General features: G+C 45.0%; 1 protein-coding gene across 1 annotated transcript in view; it reads left to right on the forward strand.

The window, feature by feature from the left end:
- Window positions 1–445: 445 nt before the first annotated feature.
- The window catches only part of LOC123239443 (zinc finger protein 501-like), a 29,379-nt gene continuing 5,724 nt past the window's right edge, over window positions 446–24,100 (forward strand). The window contains exons 1-5 of the mRNA XM_044666719.1: window positions 446–595; window positions 803–1,005; window positions 10,190–10,246; window positions 20,187–20,313; window positions 21,422–21,517. Of these exons, the coding sequence (XP_044522654.1) occupies window positions 973–1,005; window positions 10,190–10,246; window positions 20,187–20,313; window positions 21,422–21,517 (313 nt within the window). The 5' untranslated portion in view covers window positions 446–595; window positions 803–972. The remainder of the gene's footprint in view (window positions 596–802; window positions 1,006–10,189; window positions 10,247–20,186; window positions 20,314–21,421; window positions 21,518–24,100) is intronic.

Genomic DNA, 24,100 nt, shown 5'->3' on the forward strand with positions numbered 1-24,100 from the left:
GGGGGGGGGGGGGGGGGGGGTAGGACTGGAAGGTCAGGGAGGGGAATACGCGGGACATTTCTGGGGAACCGAGATCCCCGGCATTAGGACCTGCCAGAGCAGGGGAAGGTCGGGTAGGGCGGGCTGGGCCGCTGGGTTCTTGGGTTGGGGGCTGGAATTGGGCAAAGTAGGGGGAGCCCTAAAGGAGGGCTGGCGGGATCCCTCGTTTGGGGAGCTCAGGGCTTCCGGGACCCGGGGGGGGGGGGCGGAGAGAGCGAGGGCCACGGGACATCCCCAGGAGGGGAAAGGTCATTCATGGGATTCTCCTCCCAGCTTACCTCCAGCCCCGCCCCCCGCAGGTCTGGAGAAGCCAGGGAAAGTCACTGGTGCGGGGAGGAAGCGGAAGTGTTGCGTGGGGCGGGGCCTTCTGGGAAACGTAGTCCCCTGCCCTCCGTCCTAGCCAGGCTAGTGAATCTCCGACGGAGTTGTACCTGGTAGCCTCAGGCTCCCCCTGGTCATTCCTGGCAGCCATCCCAGATCCCTCCCGGTCCTCAGCTTCCTCTGTCTCCCTCACTCCTAGACCAGGCAGTTGATCTGTGGTCTGGATTCTGTTTGTGTGAGAGTTGGGCAGAGGATGACAGGGAGGGGGAGCTCTGGCTCAGGGTCCTCAGACTGTGACTGGCTCTTCCCCTCTGGGATCCCAAAGCCCCTTCTGCCTCCTGGGACGCTGTAGGAGGGGGAGGGAAGGGGGAACAGGGAGGAGTGGAGGAGTACCCTCTCCATTCCCTGCCTGACCCCGCCTGTGCTCTCCCTCCCAATCTAGGCTGGACTCTCTGCCCTGAGGGCCTGGCCAGGAGCTTTGTCAGCCCGCCTCAATCAATCCCTGCAGCCAGCCTCCTGTCCAGGGAAAGGAGAGGAAGAGCTCTTCCCCTTGGGGATTCCTGTCCCTGCCCAGCTGAGCCTGCAGAGGACCCAGGCCTGGAGCCAGAGGGAATGGCCCCTGGGAGCCCCAGCCAGCCAGCCCAGGTGAGTGCAGGGTGCCCAGAGCTGAGCCCCAGCATCCCGGGGGGCCATTGGCAGAGCCCCAGAGGCCTGGGTAGGAAGCTGCCAGTGTGAGGTGCCTTGGGATGGTCTCTGTCCAGAAACAGGCAGGAAATTGGGTCAGGTGGGAGCACCACTGCCTGCCCTCTTCTGCTGCTTCTTAGGGTCATTCCTGGCTCTCTGGCAGTTTGGGCACGTCCTGGGCCCTCTCAGGCTTCCCATTACTGCCCTCCCCTCTTTGCTTCCTCAATTCTCTTTCAAGACTGATTGACAAGGACAGCCTCTTCCCTCTTTAGTCCCTCTTCCTTAGACACCATATCTGCTCTGTACATGCCTAGCACACATGTGAACACACACAACTTCTCACTCACCTGTTTCTTTTGGCTGGGCTCTGCCTTTTGGCAATTGAACCTCAAGGAAATCCCTTCCCACTCAGGTCCTGTCTGGGCAGGCTTGGAGCAGAGTCCTGAAGGCTTCCCAGCTCTTGTCCTTCTCAGGGTCCTCCTCAGAGCAGACATGGCCCTCCCCAGGGCTCTCTGACTGCCTCCCCTTTGCCTTCTCTCAGCTCAAGTTGAGAAGCATTCAGCAAGGGAAGGGGCTATGTGGGGACATGCTGGAGCAGCCCAGGAAGGAAGAACCAGGCCCTGCCCCCCAGGAGCTCCCAGTCTAATGGGGGGACAAGTGTCAGCAGCCGTGTCTACACTGGTTCTGTAGTATGGCTAGGAGGGACTCTCAGAGGGAGGCTCTGGCAGTGTTGGGGTCCAGGAGCTCTGTTCTGAGGGTCAGGTGTGAGCTGAGCTTGGAAGAAGGAAGCCAGGAGGCCCAGGGGAAGAAGGAGAACATTCCAGCTTGAGGGAAGCCATTGGAGATGCTTCAGAGTCAGGGAATGGAGGGTCCTGGTCAGGGCTCAGCCAGGAGGCCAGTGTCCCTGGATCAAAGAAGTGAGGAGGAAGGGCTTTGGGGCTGGTTGTCTGGTGTTTACTTTGTTTCTCAATATTGTCTCATTTCATCCTATCCTAGAATTATCAGGATCCTTGGTGGCAATAGACTAAATAAAGCAGCCCAGGACACAGCCAGACATGCACGCCACAGTTAGTACTCTGGTTTGAACTCCACCTTTCTAACTTTGGGCCAGTGTGTCCAGCCATTTCCTGATGGTTGTGCAGCCCCTCCATTTCCCGGTATTTGCCATTGTATCATCTACAAAAAAAAGAAGCTGAACATAACAGAAATGGATGATAATAGAGGAATCCTCATAACTCATTAAATGCTACTTAACTAAATTTCTTCTTCTAATCCCCTGTGGCCCAAAGTTGGACCTGTTCATCCATGGACCAATACTAAATGCAGAGAGGGCATTCCTCTATGGGCGATGCATGTTCCAGAGGAGGTACAGATGACAGTTGAAGGGAAGGAAGAGGAAAAAGGCAAACTTCTAACAGTCAAATGCAAAAACCAGAGAGATGAGGCAAAGCTTGACTTCCCTCTTGGAACAAGAGGCAGAAAGTGGGATAGCTTTAAAAAGCCCAAGGGCATTAGAAGAGCATAGTCCAAAAGATTGCTAGAACTTGGAGAATGATTTCCCTCTTGTAGTTAGAATTTTGGGAAGATCTCAGTTTACATTGTAGGATGGATGCACACATATACTGATGTGACACTGGGAAGCTCCCATCTAGGGCATAGACATTGGGTATATCATTAGATTTCCTGGGAATAGGCAGCAGCTGCTGTGAGGTGCCAGAGGCAGCTGGAACTTAGTTTGAGGAAGCAGGGCCTGTTCTTAGTGGTCTGGAGCAGCAGGGATGTCCAGGAGAGGAAATTCATCTCCCGTGTTCTCCCAGCACAGTGTCTGGTCCTCAGTGTGTGGCTCTTGATGAAACATGGCGGTAGTTCATTGAAAACCATGGCGTCAGGAGATGTCCAACAGAGAGGTCTCTCAACAGTCTCATCTATTGAGGTTACCTTTACAGAACCAGATCCCTCACTTCTCTGTTGGGAAGTGTGCTTGCGAGAGCTGCATTGCCTTTCTGCCTATCCTTAGTTGGGGTGGTATGTAGCTGTCTGGGAGGCCAAGTGGAGGGAGCAAAGGTTTCTTCTGAAAATGTAGTAAAAGGGGAAGACATAAGTCAAATCCCCCCCCACCTTTGTCAGTGAGGAACTTCTAGGAAAAATTCAAATTCAAGAAAAGTTTCCATTTTCCATTAAAAAAAAACATCAAGGTAAGGAGACATCAGGTATAAATAAGAATGGGTTAACAGAGGACTTCAATAATGGGAGTTTCTTTAGCTGTGACTTTAACAGCAGACTGAAGGTGCAGGGAAGGGGGTTGGGCTTCTGAGGGACGTCACAGCTGAGGCCAGCAAGAAGGGCACCAGCACACTGAATGAAGAACTCAACTCAGAATTTGAAAATGTCCCAAATTTCCCATTGACAAGTCGGCCAGGCCAGGAGAGACCCAGAGGCAGGAATATCCTTGATCTTGAGAGACAGGAAGTTTGAATGAGGGAAATGGGTGCAGCTGCCCAGGGAGGCCCTTTGGGTCAGGAATCATGAGAAAGGAGGAAGGAGAAGATACAAGGAAAGAGCAGACTGAAGGGAGAGACGTCAGCAAGGCAAAAGCAGCAGTGACTTTCAGGCCATCTCAGAGAGCAGATTCCTCCCTGTGAGAAGAGACTGGAAGGATCTGCTGCTCACATAGAGACAGGAAGCAGGGAAAGAGGGTAGGAATAAGGGAGGAGACACAGGGGAGAGCCCGGAGGTGTCTGAGGAGGGAAGGAAGCTCTTTTGGGAAAGAGCAATTAAAAATTGTGGTGTGTGTCAGCGAAGGAGCTGCGATGGAGGAGCAGGAATGGGGACGAACCTAAAAATGGAGTTTGCTCTATGGAAGGCTCTTGTTTAATCTCTGGCTAAGACTGAGTTAGAGAGAGGCATATCTCCTTCAGATTTCCCTTAGATGGCCCTGTGTGAGAAACTGAGTCAAAAGAGTCTTCCTTGTCCTTCCCCGCTGTTACCAGGGACAGCAGGTAGTGACAGGAGGAGCCTGTGTGGAGGTTGTTTATCCTGATGGGTGGTTTGACCCTTCAGAAGGGATTTGGCATTCATTTCTGAAAAGGGGATCTAAGAAATGTTTCAAAATAAATTGTTAGGGTGGGCAGTGGGATGGCTCAGTGGATGGAGAGCCAGTCCTAGAATAAGGAGGTCTTTGGTTCAAATTTGGCCTCAGGCACTTCCTAGCTATGTGATCCTGGACAAGTCACTTCACCCCCTTTGCCTAGCCCTTACCACTCTTCTGCCACAGAACCAATACATAGAATTGATTCTAAGGGGGAAGGTGAAGGTTTAAAAAAATAAAAATAAATCCTCAGTATTCAGTCTTGAAAAGTCAAGTCTTGTTGGTAAATGTCAACTCTGAGCATCGACAATAATGTAGGGAGGAAACTGCATTCCAGCCCCCAGATTTAGGTCTCCCTTCGTGTGAGGGCTAGAAATCATCATAAGAGAGCCTCAAGTCCAGCCCAACAGTGTCAGTGAAGTGGCTGAGCTCAGAGCCAGGAAGGACCAGAAGTGGGGCCTGAGACACAGGAGCAGCCAGTGGACAGGAGGAAGGTGAGATAAAGGAGTTTAATGCAGGGGACCCGCCATGGTTTCAGCACAAAGCTAAGCCTTAAGCAGAGAAGGATGACTCGGAGGCTGCGAGTCACTGACCTCACCTCCAAATGAGCCACTGAAGAGTTTCCTCCTGGAAGTCAGTTCAGCCTTTGGAGGAAGTTCCAAAGAGCCCCCCCAGAGAGAAAAGTAAGTAAGATTATTATTGTCTCATTTAAGAAAAAAGGTGAGCCCTGGTGGGGTTTGACTGTCAGGCTAGCGTCTTACAGACTTCTGGTGTTAGTCCAGTCTCTGATCAGCAGCCTGGTGACTTTCCTGAGCAGGATTCACATCCGAGATCACTTTACAAAGGAAGAAAACACAGGAGAGTTTCATTCCATTTTAGCAGGATGGAAGCTTATAACATTTTCCTGCTGTGTGTCCTTTCTTTCCACAATAGTGGCAAATCAGACTTCTTTCTTCCCTTTCTACAGCAGGGCCATTAGAGGTTTCTGCTTCTCTGCCTCAGACTCATGAACTAGCCCTTCTGTCAATATGGGTTTTGTCATTTGGCATATAGAAGAGGATGAATAAAAGAGTGGAGCTGAGATGCTCCAAGCCTGCATGTGGCAAAATGTTTTAGATAATTCTGCCCAAGAGTGTCTTTCTTTCTCTCCTTTCTGTCGTGGTTGTTGTAGTAAAATCTTGGCTGAGACAGCTGTTTCCTTCCACAGATTTTATTGCAAGCCTCTCAGCACAGTAGCCTGGGTTTCTTTACTGCTTCCCTCCTACTCTAGGAGACACTTTTTGAAAAAAATTGTTTAATAAATTTAGAATATTTTCCCATAGTTACATGATTCGTGCTCTTTCCCTTCCCTCCTCCCACCCCACTCCCGGAGCCAATGAGCAATTCCACTGAGTTTTACATGTGAAATTGATCAAGACCTATTTCCATATTATTAATATTTGTGCTAGGGTGATCATCTAGAGCAGGGGTCAGCAACGTATGGCTCTTGAGCCATATCTGGCTCTTTTGAGGGCCAGATATGGCTCTTTCTGCAGGAGCCCTAAAGTCCATTTTTTTCCAGGCGCTGTTATAGGAGCCGCACTGTGAGCACTGTACAGCTCTCATGAAATTACATATTAAAAAATGTGGCGTTTATGGCTCTCACGGCCAAAAAGGTTGCCAACCCCTGCTATAGAGTCTATGTCCCCAATCATATCCTCGTCGACCCATGTGATCAAGCAGTTGTTTTTCCTTCTGTGTTTTTACTCCTACATTCAATTGTGCCACAGTGTATCCATCTCTGTCAGTGGTTCCCAGACTTTTTTGGCCTACCGCCCCCTTTCCAGAAAAAATATTACTTAGCACCCCTGGAAATTAATTTTTAAACAATTTTAATAGCAATTAATAGGAAAGATAAATGCACCTGTGGCCATCACCGCCCTCCTGCAGCACCCACCAGGGGGCGATGGCACCCAATTTGGGAATCACTGATCTCTGTGTAGAATGTTCTCCTGGTTCTGCTCCTTTCGCTCTGCATCAGTTCGTGGACCGTCTTTCCAGTTCACATGGAATTCCTCCAGTTTATTATTCCTTTCAGCACAGTAGTATTCCATCACCAACAGATACCACAATTTGTTCAGCCATTCCCCAATTGACGGGCATTCCCTCATTTTCCAATTTTTTGCCACCACAAAGAGCAGAGCTATGAATATTTTTATACAAATCTTTTTCCTTATGATCTCTTTAGGGTATAAACCCAGCAGTGGTAGGGCTGGATCAAAGGACAGGCAGTCTTATTTTTTTATTTTTTTGCACTTTGACAATTTTTACTTAATTGATTTAGAATATTTTTCCATGGTTATATGATTCATGTTCTTTCCCTCTCCTCCTCTCACCCCCCCCCCAAGGCAACAAGTAGTTCCACTAGGTTTTACATATGTCATTGATCAAGACCTATTTCCATATTATTAATATTTGCACTAGGTGATCACTTAGAGTCTACATCCCCAATCATGTCCCCCTCAACCCATGCGATCAAGTAATTGTTTTTCTTCTGTGTTTCTGCTCACACAGTTCCTTCTCTGGATGTGGATAGTGTTCTTTCTCATAAGTCGCTCAAAATTGTCCTTGATTCTTGCATTGCTGCTAGTAGCAACTCATTTTCATTTGATTGTGCTACAGTGTATCTATCTCTGTGTACAATGGTCTCCTGGTTCTGCTCCTTTCATTCTGCATCACTTCCTGGAGGTCATTCCAGTTCACATGGAATCCCTCCAGTTCATTATTCCTTTCAGCACAATAGTATTCCATCACCAACAGAAGCCACAATTTGTTCAGCCATTCCCCAATTGAAGGGCATCCCCTCATTTTCCAATTTTTTGCCACCACAAAGGGCACAACTATATAAATATTTTTGTACAAGTCTTTTCCCCTATTATCTCTTTTGGGTACAAACCCAGCAGTGGTATGGCTGGATCAAAGGGCAAGGAGTCTTTTAAAGCCCTTTGGGCATAGTTCCAAATTGCCCTCCATAATAGTTGGATCCATTCACAACTCCACCAGCAGTAATGTCCCAATTTTGCCACATCCCCTCCAACATTTATTACTTTCCTTTGCTGTCATGTTAGCCAATCTTCTAGGTGTGAGGTGGTACCTCAGAGTTGAAAAACAAGGTCATGTTAGAGCAATTGTAGTAATAAACTCTAAACCCTCCACTGAGGACAGAAAAATTGAACAACTAGGAAAAGGAGAAAGTAATTTTTGGCCCAAATAGCTCATACCTGCTAAGTGTCTTTCTCTGAGGTAAGCAAAGAGAACCTGGAACAAAGCTTTTCTACCCATGCACATGTCTATTAGGGGGAAATATGGTTATAGTTTTAAAAGCACTGAAAAACTTCTGTATGTCTCAGAAAAAAATGAGTGCATGTGGCTAACTATATTAAAATCATAAGAAATAAAATCTGAAGTCAAAGGAAATAAAGGCTTAAACCAACTGAAAACACATGGAACATAAAACAGAAAGGGGCCAAAATGGAAAAAAGTCTCCTAAAAGCCTAGTTTCACTTAGTTCAGGGGGTATGTGCTTGGCTGAGGGGGAGGCCAGACTTCAAGGGTCCTTTGAGAGAAAGGTCCCACCCTGGAGCTCCAGGAAAATTCTGCTGGAGGGGCCACTGGAGTCTGACATCCAGTCTTCAGTCTCATCTCCTGGTGCCAAGTGTTAAAAAGAAGAGACTTGGGCAAAGATCAGAGCAAAACTGGCTTTATTGTAAGAGCTGTAGGTCCCCAAAGCCAGAGTCTACAGACTCCAAGGAAACTCTGAGGCCCCAAGTTTTAGTTCATACACATTTTATGAGCATAGCAATGATTCACACACAAGAAGAGGGCTATGGATGGGGCAAAGTGTTCAAGTTCTGAACAGGGTGATGAATAAGCACCCCTCACCTTTCTCCAGTGACTCCATATGAAACCCAGGGGCCTGCCTTCCCCATGACACAACCTCCAGGGTGTGTGCCAAGGTGAGGGGAAGTATACAGGCACTTTTATCATTGCAGAGGCTTTTAATCTTATTTAAACCACGCATCTGCAGCTAATTGAAGTATTTTTTATATATATAATACAAAGTATATATATAATATAAAGACAAATCTTTATAATTGATTAAAATCTACTTCATTACATTCCTTCTTATGCTTTTTCTATTCATTTTGTTTTCTTTTTACACCCTTACCTTCCATCTTAGACTCTATACTGTGCATTGGTTCCAAAGTAGAAGACTGGTAAGTACTAGGCAATGGGAGTCAAATGACTTACCCAGGATCACATAGCTAGGAAGTGTCTGAGGTTAGATTTGTTCAAATGATAGTTAAGCTGTTATATTGATAGATGGAGAGATCCCCAAGGGTGTGTTGTGTGTGTGTTAAGCCTTTGCCCAGAGGGCATCAAGTGGATTATCCCTGTGATGGTAGAGCACTCTGGGATGGACTAGAACTGGTTTCCTGATAAAGAACTTCTATGGGGTGAGATATAGAGATATAGACAGGTTTCCAGGACTCAGCAAAATGCCTGGACCCCAAGAAGCCTTTTCTGAACCCAGTTTAGTGTCAGGGAGAGCAGCAATGGTGGACAGCTTCGGGTTTGGCTTAACTGAAGCTGGATAGAGCTGCCTCTCCAAATTTCCCCTCACATACTCAGCCCAGTTCAGAGGTTCCCAAGGAATTCCAATCTGACTGCTTTTCTCAACAAGGATGGTTTAACACTGGTTCAAGGATGATTGTGGAGAGAGGGAGAGGAAGCCCTATTCAGTCACGCTAGGAATGGTCCTTTCAGCCTAGGCCAAGCCCATGGGCTTTGGCCAGGAACTCTCTTACTTCCTTCCCTCTAATCCTTAATCTGAACTAGTCTACAGGCAGGTTTACAAAGGTCTTTCTCAGCTGACGAAGAACAGGGCAGAAAGTCTTCAGGCTGGCTTAGCAAGCCTTCCGGGTCAAAAAACCCCTTCAGCTGCTATAGAAGTCTAATCAGCCTCTTTGGTGTTAAACAGGAGAAAGAGGAACACTATCAGATCTCCAGGCACAAAGGGAAAGATAGGGAAAACAGGAAAAGCCTCATGTATCCCAATATTGAAATCCTGAGATCAGGCAAAGTCCTCCATCTAGCACTGAGCTCAGAGACGAGGTCTCCTTCCCCTACTTCTATCTCCCACAATCCTCTCTTCCTCCTCCTGTCCTTCGAGCTTGCATGCAACATTCCAAACATCTCCTTTCTGTGCCAAACTTTTCCTACAGGTTCAAACTCAAGACCTCTTGTCTCCAGGCCTGGCTCTCAATCCACTGAGCCACCTAGCTGCCGCCTATACATTTTCTTCTCCAGACCTCAGTTAGTGGGTGAATTGTCTTTCAATGGATAGATTTTTCTTCTTATTGAATTTATTTTCTCTTGTGTTCAGAATTAACCCAACTGAATCTCATTCATTGCTCTTTTTTTTTTTTTTTAAACCCTCACCTTCCTCCTTGGAATCAATACAGTGTATTGGCTCCAAGGCAGAAGAGGGGTAAGGGTTAACTTGCCCAGCGTCACCCAGCTAGAATGTGTCTGAGGCCAGATTTGAACCCAGAACCTCCTATCTTTAGGCCTTGCTCTCAATCCACTGAGCTAACCAGCTTTCCACATCAGTCATTGCTCTTGAGTCGACTTTCCCTCCAGGATCTCAGGCCCCCGGGACCATACCTCTCCTTCCTCTGAGTGAGCCTTTTGGAACTTGCCTCCTCCCAATCTAGAGTTCACATCAGCCCATCCCCGGATTTCTCCTGCATCCTTTTATTCTAAGAGGGGCTGGTTACTGGCACCCAATTTCTATGCCAACAGCCAGTTTCTTCTTGGTATTAACAATTAAAGCAGTTTTCTCTTTTTGGTTCTCGTGTGTTTTGAAGGATGACATTTTCTTGGAAGATTAGTCAAGTCGTTATTGTCTGCTTTCTGAGAAAGAGAGAGGGACAGAGGGAGAACTGTGGCACCCACCCCAACTCTTGGAGGCGAGGTGTTTCGTTCCCGATTCAGCCGGTACTCTTTATACCTTAGGTGAGAAGAAGAAATGGCCGGAGGAAGACTCTTCATTATGTCGCAGCTGGCAATGAGGTGAGCTCGGTGAGGAGAGAGAGTGCCCCGGCGTTACAGGACGCAGACAAGCGGCGGTCTTCGGTCGTGCAGCTCCACTGCCCTCCGTCCGAGGGAACTATTGTCAGGCTAGATTAGGGAGAGAGCTATTCCAGAGACGCTTAAGGCCTCTCTTTGGTGCAAACAGGTCTTTTTATACCCATTAGGAGAGGAAAGAAAACACTGAAGAGAATCAGCCTTTGCAGCTGGTCCTCTGTTTCATGTAGGGATCATATACAGCAAAATGGCAAATTCAGATCAAAACGGAGTCCGTTAAATTCTTCCAGAATTGACTTTAAACCCTCCCATGCTTGTGTTGGAGACACTATAAACTGTCAGGCAAAGCCAATCGTTAAATGTTCATGGGGGCATCAGAAAAAGTTACAATTGTTGATTTTCTAGACGTAAGAAAGTGACGTTCGTGATGAACGTAAAACTGTAAAATGTGCCATGTGTATTTGTTTCCAGAAACTCGACTGTTAGACATTTTAAAAATAGCACCCTACTGTCTCATCCCTCTTTTGCTGTAGATGAGGCTCCCCTAGGTTTCTATGGAGGAGGGTTTCCAGTCCCCATCATGTGAGGACATTTGGACAGCCACTGCAGCCTGGCTTAGACAGAGCGAAAGCTAGTGGATAGAAGAAGTTGGGAGTAGGTTGCTGGTACCCCACTAACTAAAGACGGGGAGAGGAAATGGCATTGAAGCTTATGAGACATTGGCTGGATAGAGATCTCCAGCCAGAGCCCAAGAAACTCAACTGGTTAGAATAATAAAGGCTGAAAAAGGAAGAAAAGGTCTAGAAAAAGACCCAGTCAAGCAATACTTACTTCAAGTCTCTTCTATATGCCAGGTGTTATACTAGGTGTGAAGGATAAAACTACCAAGAGTGAAAGGATCCCCACTCAAATGAACTTATATGCTATTGGAGATGACAAGTACACATCCTAATAAGTATGGCCTAAACATGAGTGAATCAATTCAAAGAAGTACAAAGGGGCTACATGGGTAAGGGTTTAGGAAGAAGGGTACCCACTATTGGAGACAGCGGGCTTTATACAGAAGATGAGGCTTAAAGGGTGAAAGGGGATTTCATGGGGGAGAGAAAGAGGAAGTAAATTTGAGGTAGAGGGAAGGTGAAGTACATAGAGGGAGAAATGGAAGGTGGGAAGCTTTATGTGAAAAACCAAGAGAAGGTCTGTGTGACTGGATCTCAAAGGACAGCGTAAGGGGGCAGATCTCGCCTTCCCTGATTATGCTATTTGTGGGGTGGGAGACTCTGAGGGAATACTGAGATACCAAAGAGAAAGGGGCCCATGCTAGCTTGGTTATTAATTGTTTTAGGTTTATTAGGGTTAATTGAGTTCATTAGGGAAGATTTACTTATAAGATGCCAGTCCTCGGTGGCAGGAGGACAAAGTAACATGGTGGATCCCACCTCCACTCCAGGCTAGGTCAGATATTATGTAGAAATAGTTCAATGAAAGCATCTAATGAGGCTGGAGAGATACACTGGGGCCAGCTGGGGTAGAGCTTTCAAACCTTAGGAGAGGGCTGATGTGCGATCCTAAAGGCAAGAGAAATCCACTGGGACTGGTTGTGTAGGTTGGCCACAGGGTTACATCTGTACATAAAGGAAATGGTCTTGGCAGGAGTGGGGAGATGGACTGGATTGGTGGGAGACATGAGTCAGGGCAACTAAAGAGGAAGGTGTGGAAGTAAGGGAAGAGAAGAGAACAAGCCTTTATGAGGCATTTAGTAATGCTTTACAAATATTAAGTCATCCGATCCTCCCAACAACCCAGGGAAGTAGATCCCTATTTTCCAATGAAGGAGATCTAGGCCAAAAAAGATTAAGTGATATAATGATGGTCATCTGGCTGATAAATTTCTGAGGCTGGATTTGAACTCAGGTCTTCCTGACTCCAGACCCAGGCTGTCTTTCTCTACTTTGCCATGTAGATGTGTCTACCTTAACGTCTAACACCAGAAGTTAGATAGTTTTCTCTTTAAAATGTATTGAGACCATCTTCCAGTCTTGGTTTACTCAAAGAACTAAAGGCTGAGTCTGCTTGCTTTCCTTCCTGGGTTCTGCAGCACCAACAGCCACAAAGAGCTCCCCACGTGCCCAGACATTTGGCTGATATGATGGAGCCCAATGGGAGCTTCATTGATTTGAAGCAATGATCAGCATCCTCATTACACTTTTGGAAGATAAAGTAGCTCTAATTAAAAGAGAGAAAGTTCTGACTTAAGAGGAGCTGTAAAAAGCTTCCTGTAGAAGTTGGGATTTTACATGACAGAGATGAAGACACAGGAATCTGATCCTGGAGAACAGCCAGAGAAAATGCTGAGAGAAGCAGTGTCATTGGAGAGAGGCTAGTGTCATTGGGTCAATGAGTAGATGGCAGGAAATAAGGTGGAAGATGACTCAGGTGACGTCTACAGCATGATGGGCTTTGGATGCCAAAGAATTTGTATTTGGTCCTAGAGGTGGCAGGGAGTCCCTGGGGTGTTACAGAGTAGAGGAGTCCCAGGACCAGACCTGCAATCTAGGAAAATTACTTTGTGGGGGCTACATTGGTGTAGGGAGAGTCATAAGGCAGACCGAGCCAGCAGCAGGCTATTGTAGTAGTCCAAAGGTGAGGTGATGAGAGCCTGCACCAAGGTAGTTGTAGTTTCAGAGGAAAGACAGGCGTGTATTTGAGAGATGTGTCAAGGTAATATTAATAGGCTTTTGCAACAGATTGGATAAAAGGGCTGAAAAATGGGAGCTGAGAATAATATATAGGCTGCTGGGAGCACAGTGTTACCTTTGACAAAAAGAGAGAAGGTAGAGCTGAGATGGTGGAGCAAAGGATGCTGCATTCTCCTGATCCCTCCATAAACACATAAAAAAGAAAATAAATCCCTTGGCAAAGGAAAGCTGGAAGAACATGTCTCCTGGTGTAAGAGGAGAGAGTGTCTCAGGCAGCACAACATCTGTAAGAGCCAGAACTTGGAACAACCCAATACTCTGTGATGCTACCAAAGGTAACAAAGCTGCAGAACAGGAATGAGACCAATCCAAGCCACTGTACTCAGATTATAAAAGGCAAAAAACCTACAAACTCCACATGGCAGCAGAGCCCCGAGGCTACAAGGGAGTGGAGGAATGGGGGGAGGAGAAGATTGGAAGCTCAGGAATCTACTCATTCCCATGTGACAACAGAGGCCTGAAGCTATAAGTGAGTAAAGGGGGAACCTGGCTGAACTACAGGACTCTACTCAGTCCCTCCTGGCAACCGAGTGCCCGAGGAGGCTGAGCCCAGAGCACAGGACATGCCTCGCCCAGCCATGTGGCAGGGGCAAGGAAGCAGCAGAGAGGACCATGAAAGAACGGGGAACTGTTAGTGTGGGGTGTTGGATATAGCTAGACAAAACAGCTGTAAACCTCAGAGCAAGCCAGCAGGACCACCTCCTTATCAGCTAGACTGGGAGGAACAAGGGCAGCCAGGCCTACCCCAAGTACCAGAGAAGAGGACTCTGCAAGCTTGGAGCAGTGCAACTTCTAGCCCAGGAATAGAAAAAGAAATCATACCTACCTACCCACCTATCTACCTACCTACATACATACATACATACAGTAAGGGTGAAAAAAAACTAAAGATGAAAAACCAAAACAAAACCCTGACCTTAGAAAGTTCCTTGAGTTACAGAAAAGACCAAAATACTTACCTAGCAGAGGACAGCAATGCCAAAAAAAGAAACATGAAACGTCAAAGGAAAGTGTGAAAATACATCAGGCTCACCAATCTCCCTGGAAGAACATGAAAAGAAGTTTAAAAACCAAATAGTAAGATAATTTACAGAAAAACTCAACACCTGGGAGAAATTTCACTGAAAAAATTAACTTCCTAAAAACTAGAATAGATCAAAAAGAAAGTGAGGGGGCAGCTGGGTAGCTCAGTGGAGTGAGAGTCAGGCCTAGAGACGGGAGGTCCTAGGTTCAAACCCGGCCTCAGCCACTTCCCAGCTGTGTGACCCTGGGCAAGTCACTTGACCCCCATTGCCCACCCTTACCAATCTTCCACCTATAAGTCAATACACCAAAGTACAAGGGTTAAAAAAAAAAAAAAAAAGAAAGTGAAACATAAAAATACTTTAAGAAAAGAACTTCCTAAGGAATAGAATGAACCAAATGGAAATGGAAACAAACGACAAAAAACACTGAAGACAGAAACTTTTTAAATACTGGGATTGGCCAAATGGAAAAGGAAACCCAGAAGGTCAAGGGAGAAAATAACTCTCTAAAACTTAGAATTGGACAAATAGAAGCTAATGAAACCATAAGGCATGAGGTAACAAAAAGACAATTAAAAAAATGAGAGAAGGTAGTAAGTTCTCTTTTGCATGTGTTAAAAGTTTCAGACAGCTGCTAGACATCATGTTAGAGGTGTATGAAAGAAAGTCGGCAGTAGAGGTAGCTCAGGCTAAATGGCTTCAATGTTTAAAGTAAACTAAGGGGCGAAGTGCTGGAATGAGATTGATTGAGCAGTCAATACAAACTCAAACAATAGTGATTAAGCTTCTATTATGTTCCAGGCCCTTTGCAAAGGGCTGATAATTCAAATATAAAAAACGAAAGGCAGCTCCTGCCCACAAGGAGCTTATAATTTCAGGGGGAAGACAATACACAAAAGGAAGCTGAAAGTGGGAAGGGGTGGGAGAAGGTAGCAGAGGCTGAGGCATGGTGAAGTCAATCAGAAGTCCAGGGTAGTGTAGCCATGTGAAAGATCAGATGTGTGAGCTGGGCTCTTTTCTTAAATAGAGGTTTGGAGTTCTTGGCCCCATCCTAAAGTGTTGAAGGATGTTTATGGGAAGATGAGAAAGAAATGTTTGGAATGGAAGGAAAAGAAGTTTAGAAGTTTCTGTTGGGAGTGAAATAGGTATTTAATTATAAATCAACAAAAGGGCTGCCTCACTACACCTAACACCAAAAAATTCAATGAAATAAAGAGCAATGCCTCAAGAACCTTTAAAACAGAAAGGAATGCAACTTTTTAGGAATCTCAAAAAGTGGGAGAAAAGCAATCGATTCCTTAATTGTTCAGAAAAGAAGTAATGGAAGTTAAGGATGAAAAATGGTTTGCAAATAGAACATGAGTCTGTTGTTTTAAAGAAGAAATCAAAATGATGGAAAAGGAAAAAGAATTTTATTCTCATGATGGAGAATTGCTGAAAAGTAATAGAAATTCTAAAACAATGTCATATAAGTATACTGGATATGAAGAAAAAGAAATGGAAGATCTTCAAATTCCCAGCACCTTGGCCAAAAACATGTTTTATATTTAGCCCATTGGAGAAATAGATGGCATATTCCAAGTATCACTATATTTTCAGATCTGGTCAAACTTTTCTGTATGTTGCTCATCAATCTGCTACAATTTGTTCTCTTGATTCTTATTCTCCTAAGTTCTAGAGTTATAGGAGTGTGTTTAGATTCTTTATTTCTCATCTTTTGTTTTAAAGAGGAAATGAAAGTGGTTAAAAAATAATTTTACCTGCATGATAAAGAATTGCTTCAAAACAATCAAAACTAAAAAATTGTTTTTAAAAACTCTCTTAAAAAAGTGAGTCATATTACTATAACAGAAATGAAAGAAAATGAGATGGAAGACAATTAAATTCATAGTCCTTGTGTTTTTAAATTAGATCTGTTTTTGCTTTGTCTAAGACCATGATTGCTATTCCTACTTTTTTTGCTTCTGCTGAAGCATGATAGATTCTGCTCCAGTGCCTTACCTTTACTCTATGTGTGTCTTTCTGCTTCAAATGTGTTTCTTATAAGCAACATCTTGTAGGGTTCAGTTTTTTAATCTACTCTGCTATCTGCTTCCATTTTATAGGTAAACTAGTCACATTCACAGTTATGATTACTATATATTTCCCTTCATCCTATTATTCCAATTTATTGCTTTCTTTTCTTTCACCTTGCCCCTCTTCACAAGTGTTTTGCTTTTGACACTGCCTTCCTCAATTCTCCATTCCTTCTATCAATTCCTTTCCCTTCATCTTGTTCTGTCCTACTTTCCTGGAGGGTAAGATAAATTTCCGTACTACACTATGTGTGTGTTATTTCCTTCTTGAGTCAATTCTGATGAGAATAAATTCAAACATTGCCCACTACCTCCATCTTCCCCTCACTGAAAAGGCTCTTTCCTACTTTCTTTATTTGAGATAATTTATTCTTTTTTTTATCCCCTCTTCCCCTTTTTCCCAGTGCATCTCTTTCTTATCTCTTAATTTTTTTTCCCCTTTGGATGTCATACCATCATAGTCAACTCATGCCCATGCCAAATGTCTATGTAAATTCCTACTAGGTGCCCTAATGATGATAAAGTTCTTAAGAGTAGCAAGTGTCATCTTCCCATGTAAGAATGTAAAGAGCTTAACTTTATTGAATCCTTTATGTTTTTTTCTTTCCTCTTTATCTTTTTATGTCTTTTGAGTCTTGTATTTCAAAATCAAATTTTCTGTTCTGCTCTAGTCTTTTCTTTAGGAATGCTCAAAAGTCCTCTACTTCATGAAATAATTATTTCCCCCCCTGAAAATTGGTGTTTTTTATGGGTGGTGATTCTTGTTTGTATTTGCCTTGCAGAATATCATATTCCAAGGCCTCTGATCCTTTAATGTTATAAGAAATATAATTGAGTTTTAAGTCAATATGAAAAAGTAATATTGTGGTTGCCAATTTTAAAATACTATCCCTTAAGTCAGTGATGGGCAAACTATGGCCTGCGGGTCAGATGCGGCCCCCTGAAATGTTCTATCCACCCCACAACATTATTCCTAATCTGACGAATACAATGAGTAGGATACAATACAATGAAACTTCAAAAGAGTTGCCTTAGAAACATTTATACAGATGAGCATTTCCTTTCCTTTGGCCCCCTCTTTAAAAAGTTTGCCCATCACTGCCTTAAGTTAAAATGACCTGGAGCAGTTTTTATTTACAATGAGGTAGAAAAAGTGAAAATTGGAAATGTAGGAAAGAGACAGAGCCTTAACAAGCCTACTAGCCCTAAGTGCTGCTCCAGTGAAGTCCAGCTCAGCCCCCCTCAGGGGCTTCCCCAAGTCCCAGTCTAGTCTCCACGTGGATTCCCCGGTATCCCTCATCCAGAAATCCTGGTGGTGTCTTCAGCCAGAGTTCCACCAATGCAGAATGACTCCAAGGAAAAGCGTGACTACAGCTCTACTCCTGACACAGAATCCAAGGGAAGAGTCTCTCCAAAAACCAGGGAAGCAAAGACTTTCTCCAGCCCAGCTCACCAACACAGAGAGAATGAATCAGTCCTTGGACTGGCATTTTTAAAGCAGTTTTCTCAGCTTCACTTCCTATCGCTCCCCCACTTTATAGGAACCAATCACAGCCTCCTGAATTTCCTAGCACTGCTCAGGGGAGGGCAGTGGCCTTTGGAGCTGTGAGCTTTCTCCAGTAAGTGATTTGTGAACTCTCTTACTTAGTGTTGAGTAGGAGTTCTTTAAGTTCTTGATTTGATTAGCGAAGAACAGACAAGCGGAATAAAGAATTTCCTTTCACAATGTAGAAGCTACTAAATCTTGTGTTATTGGTTATCCTGATATTCAAATTCTTTCCTTCTGGGGGAAGGATTTGTTTCCTTGGCCTGAGAACTTCAGGAATTTAGCTATAGTATTCCTGAAAGTTTTCATTTGGGGATCTCTTTCAGGAAGTGATCAACAAATTCTTTCAATATCTATTCCACCCTCTGTTTCTAGGATATGAGAGAAATTTTCCTTAATAATTTCTTGAAATATGAGTATAGACTGCTTTTTAAATCATGATTTAGTTTAATGATTCTTAGGTTATTTCTCCTTGATCTATGTTCCAGGTCAGTTGTTTTTCCAATTAAATGTTTCACATTTCCATCCCCCCCATTTTTCATTCTTTTGATTTTGTTTTATTTCTGTTTTATTGTTTCTTGATGCCTCATAGTCATTTGCTTCCACTTGCCCACTTCTTTGTTTTAAGAAATTATTTTCTTCATGAACTTTTTTTTTTTAACCCTTAACTTCTGTGTATTGTGTATTGTGGAAGAGTGGTAAGGGTAGGCAATGGGGGTCAAGTGACTTGCCCAGGGTCACACAGCTGGGAAGTGTCTGAGGCCGGATTTGAACCCAGGACCTCCCGTCTCTAGGCCTGGCTCTCAATCCACTGAGCTACCCAGCTGCCCCTTCTTCATGAACTTTTGTGCCTTCTTTTCCATTTGATTAATTCTTCTTTTTAAAGCATTTTCTTCATTGAATAAAAGTTCATATATCCTTTTCCCATGTGGCTAATTCTGCTTTAAAATTTTTTTTGTTCAGTGAATTTTTGTACACCTTTTTCCATTTTGTGTGGTTCTTTTTTGAAGCTGTTGACTCTTTATAATTTTCTTGCATCACTCTCATTTCTTTTCCCAGTTTTTTCCTGCTTCTTTTGTTTGATTTGAAAAATCCCATTTGACTTTTTTAAGCGATTCTTTTTTTTTTTTTTAAACCCTTACCTTCCATCTTGGAATCAATACTGTGTATTTGCTCCAAGGCAGAGTGGTAAGGGTAGGCAATGGGGGTCAAGTGACTTGCCCAGGGTCACACAGCTGGGAAGTGTCTGAGGCCAGATTTGAACCCAGGACCTCCCGTCTCTGGGCCTGGCTCTCAATCCACTGAGCTACCCAGCTGCCTCCAGCAATTCTTTTTATTCCTGAGTCCAAGTGACATTTTTCTTTAAGGCCTTCCCTGTAGCTGTTTTAACATAATTGTCCCCTTCTAAGTTTTTGTTTTGCTTTTACCTGTCACCATAGTAACCTTATGTAGTCAGGTTCTTCTTTTTTTTTTTTTCCTTCTCATTTCCCCAGCTTATTTTATGACTTTTAACTTTATGCTTTTGGGTTGGAGGGGACACTGTCTCAAGTTTCAGGTTTTTCATACCAGAGCTAATTTTGGGATCCTGAAAGTTTTCAGTTCTTCCAAGATGATATGACATAATAAGAGGTACAGTCATGGCTGTCTGGGTTTATAAGCAACCACAAGCATTATTTTCTACCCTAGAACTATGACTAGGATTCCTGTTCCACTGCAGTCACAGACTCTGGTGTGCTAGTGCTCCTGCTCATCCTGGGATTGTGAATGAGAGTCCTACACCCAGTGCCAGCGAAGGGGCCTCTGTAATCTCTTTCAGACCAGTTGCCTGGCCCCTTATAGCTTTATGAGATGAGAGTTCTGGAGGTCACTGCTGATTCAGTTGCCTCCAAGGCTTGTGCTGGCATGCAGGGATGGGGCCTGCTGCTGGCATGCACCAAGTCTGATAGACTCCTGGCTTGTTTGTAGGGAAGAAATTTCACATCTTTTTTTCCCCTCCTTGGATCCTCATATGTCATTGATAGGACATATAACTTATCAGATCCCATAGGTAGAAACCATTCATAGAAACACATTTTTCAGCTTTCTTCCAACTGACTATATAAAAAACTTCACAGGGGCAGCTAGGTGGCTCAGTGGATTTAGAGCCAAGCCCAGAGATGGGAGGTCCTGGATTCAAATCTGGATTCAGACACTTCTTAGCTGTGTGACTCTGGGCAAGTAACTTAACCCCATTGCGTAGCTCTTACCAGTCCTTCTGCCTTTGAACCAATATATTGTATTGATTCTAAGACAGAAGGTAAAGGTTTAAAATAATTTGAAAAATAAACAAAATAAAACCTCATAGTGTTCCAGTGGGCTTTTCATGATTAAGGATCAGAAGGCTGGCTTGGAAACTCATAAGGGGGAGGCCTTTGAGGGAATCTTTTTTGTGCTTCAGTTTCCTTCTAAAAATTAATGACTACTGGATTAGACAACTTCTGAAGTCTCTTTAGCTCTGCCCTATGACTTTTGGTGGTTTAGGTGTTGGTGACATTCAAAGATGTGGCTGTGGACTTCACCCAGGAGGAGTGGCGCCTCTTGGACCCTGGTCAGAAGGAGCTGTACAAGGAAGTCATGCTGGAGAATGCCCAGAATGTGCTCTCCCTGGGTAAGGACCCCTTTTCATGGTAATTCTGAATCTACCCTCAAGGGAGTGTCTTCATTCCCTCCCCAGTGTGCAAGGTTTCTAGCACTTATCAATCATTTATAAGGCCAAAATACTGATCTTTTATGTCAGGACAGGATCTTCCTGTTTTCTGGTTTCCCTGTAAAAGATCTTTACAGTGTTTATACTGAGCTGGTTGTTCCCTTTACTGTTCCTAAAGCTGTCTCTCACTGGTTCTTGGGATTTTCAGGTCAAAAAATCAAACCAGTGTTGAAGAATCTCAGACTTAAGAATAATGTCAGGGGTTCTAGCTAGTCTGATTTCTACCTGAACATGAATTTTGTCTGCCAGATTTCTGAAACCTGCTCATGCAGTTTTTCTTTGAAGATGGACAATGAAGGGAACCCTCTGCCTCCCCAAATAGCCCCTTCCCTTTTGAGTTCTTGTAGTCTTTGGAGTGTTCTTTTTCTTAGTAAGCATGATATTTTAGTTCACTCCTCCTAGCCTTACTCTCAGAACCTGAGTATAAAAGTCTGTCTCTGTTCTTCCTTCATACCTCCCCAAAATTCCAGTGCAAATGGTGGGAAAGTAAGAAAGGGAAATAAACATTTCTATATGCCGAATCTATGTCAGACATCATACTAAAAAACTTCCTTTTAAAGCACTATCTTATTTAATTCTCACAACAACTCTGTGAGTTAAATGAGATTTATCCTTATTTTACTCTTGAGGAAACAGAGGCAAAGAGAGGTTAAGTGACTTGCCTGAGCCACTTAGCCAATAGGTATTTGAGAATGGATTTGAGCTCAGGGCTTTCTGAATCCATGTCCAAGGCACTCTCCACTATTCTATGAATTGTCTCCTTAATTTCTAGATAATAGAATCTATGGAATCAATCCATTCTTCTCTGAAGGCAGTGGAGAAAAGAGAATTTTATGATCCCAAATTGGCTTCCCAGTTATCTCCTTCCCATCCTCCACCAAAGCTCCCAGGGATCAATACCATGGAAATGATCCTTGAGGAGTCCTGATCTTGCCTGCCCCCTTTCCCTAAAGAGAAGAAATTACAAGTGTCTTTCTGTCCTCATCCCTTCCTTATTCCAAATGCCCAGGTCTTCCAGTTCCCAGAGAAGATTGGATCTCCCATTTTGACCAAGGGGAAGCTCCATTGATGCTACAGGGAAAGGGTTCAAGCAGCTCCTGTCTGGGTGAGTGATGTGAAATGAGGTTTATGAATTCTGTTATCACAGGAGGTGACTACATGCCACTGTGAAGGGAATACTAGATTTAGGGGTGGGAAGACTTGATTTGCAATTTGTTTTCAGACTTTTTTTTTAGTAGTAAGATCTTGGTGGAATCACTGAACTTCAGTTTCTCCATTTGTGAAATGAGAAGATTAGACTGCATGACCTTTTGATTTTTTTCCAGGAATAAAACTTGGATCCTATAGGATCTATTGTGTGGAACTTTGGGTCATGGAAGTGTGCTGAAAGCATCCAAAAAGGGCTTGGGCTGCCTAATACAGGCTCATTCCTAGACCTTTCTCAAGCTGAGAGACATTAAATGTCTACTGTGTGCCAGGCCTTGTGCTCAGTGCTGGGGATAAAGAAAGGCAGGCGGCCTTTTCTTGCCTCTCAGGAGCTCCCAGACTGTAAAGCTGGGCACAAGGATGTAAAACACATGCCATGGGGAATGGATTGGAGCTCATCCAGAGAGGGAGGCACTTTGGTCAAGGAGGACTGCAGAAGACTTCTTGTGGAAGGTGGGCTTTAGCTGGGCCTTCACAGAAGCCAGAGTGAGCATTCTAGGGATGAGGGGCAGCTGGAGAGAACTCCTGGAGATGGGGGGTGGTTTGTCCTGTTGAAGGAAGAAAAAGGAGGCCTCGATGACAGCATTCTAGCATAGGTCAAGGGAGAGTCATATCCAATTGTCTTGGGGAAATAGGAGGCCACATTTCAGCTGAGGGGTCCAGGGGAGGCCAGCCACATGGGAGGAGGGGAAAGATTTGGAAAACCTGCTGTGGTGAGGAGGCTGGGGATTCGGGCAGGGAGATGTGAAAGGATTTCCTTGCCACAGTGAGACCGGGCTGAGCTGAACTTCCCTAAAGTGGGAGTGGACGCAGGAGGCTGGCGTCAAGCCTTTCTCTGTCACCATTCAACAGCCTCTGAGTAGAGGTGAAGGGCAGAGTCTTACCTGCAAGTTATCCAGGGTTGAGTCTTGCGGAACTCATCAACCCAAATGCCTTTCCTGATCTTTATGGTCCATCTTTGACTCCATTTTGGAGAATCGTTGGCCAGATTCCCACAGGGGATGCCGCCCTCGGCTTAAGGAGGTAGAGACTTCCGGATGTGCCAGAGCAGAAGGCCCTGCAGCAGCCTTTGTGATCTCGGGCACTCGGTCTGGTCCGTTTCCGTCCACACCAGAACTGGACCAAGGAAACTCCTTGATGAGCACAGGAGAAAGAAGGAGACAGAAACTGGACCAAGGCCAGGACCAACACTGGCCCAATAAAGAGAGACCAGACCCAGGGCCTGAGGTAGAAGGGAGTGCCTGTGTCAGGCCTGGACCCAGACAGTTAGTAAACAGTGACTAAATGCTTCCTGTGTTCCAGGCCTGGGCTAAGCTCTGGGAGCACAAAGGGAGGGGAAGGACCATATGGGCCTTGGAGCTCCCACACCAGCGAACAAACATGGAGGTAGTTTGAGAAGGAGCCACCAACCATGAAACTCAATCTGCACTGATCCGGGGATGGAAGTGCCTTGAGTTCAGCAGGGACAGAAGTACACAAGGAGGGCCAAGGCAGGGAGGAAACAGCTCAGTAACCCGCAGAGTAGGCAGCCACACTGGGGGCCACACACATTCCCCAGCTTGCTTACAAGGTATCCTGGGAACGAGGGAGTCCCCCAGTGTAGCGACACAAAGCCAGAGGCCGCACGTGCAGGCCTCTGAGCCTCTGCTGGCCATTGGCTGGCCTTAACTTCCTGGGACTCCTGGGAGGACACGGAGATGATGTCGGTCAAGTTTGGGGCTCGAATGAAAGGGAAGGGTTTAAAAAAAAAAAAAAAGAAAGAAAAGTGCAGCGGGATCCTGAGAAGGAGTTCATTTGTCGTCCTTCCTCATGGGAGTGGACCAAAATATCATCCCTATGTCAGGGTCGATGTACAGTGAGTCCAGTCCAGCACAAGCTTGGAAGACTCTACTGTTGCAGAAATTAATTAGCTGGGACACAAAAAAGCAAAAACCAAGTCTCCGAGCCAGAAAGAAATAGGTTTATTGAGAGAGGGCCAGGCTCAGCATAAAGCCAGATTCCAGGTGGCAGCGGAAGACCTCAAGCTTGTGAGCAGCCTCCTTTCACGGCTCGGGGGACCTCGAGCCACAGTAGTGCTGTCAGGAATACAGTAGGATTCGTCATCAACAACAGTGGCGTTATCACTCACTTGGTCCGTGCCATTGACGTGAGTAAGTCCCATACCCAGTGCCACTGACGCAGGTCCTGCGACCATCGCCGTCAGCATGTGTGTGACTCATCAGAGGCTGCTGGACTCGGCAAGAGTTTTTGGAGCAATTACAAAGGCCTTCCTAAATGGGGTCCTGTGGCCTCTGGCTGGTCCTCGTGACCAGGATCGCGCACAACACAGTCCCTCCTGGCCCCAGGCTCAGGCTAGCTCTGGGTCAAAAGGAGCCTGGACAGAGCTAGTGAGCCAGAAATTAATATGGTCAAAGTCTGCATTGGGGGGCCGTGGCAGAATGGAACATGTGTACGTGAAGTCTTACAGGATGTATATGACATC

The sequence above is a fragment of the Gracilinanus agilis genome, chromosome 3 (assembly GCF_016433145.1).
Source record: "Gracilinanus agilis isolate LMUSP501 chromosome 3, AgileGrace, whole genome shotgun sequence".
NCBI classification, from domain to species: Eukaryota; Metazoa; Chordata; class Mammalia; order Didelphimorphia; family Didelphidae; genus Gracilinanus; species Gracilinanus agilis.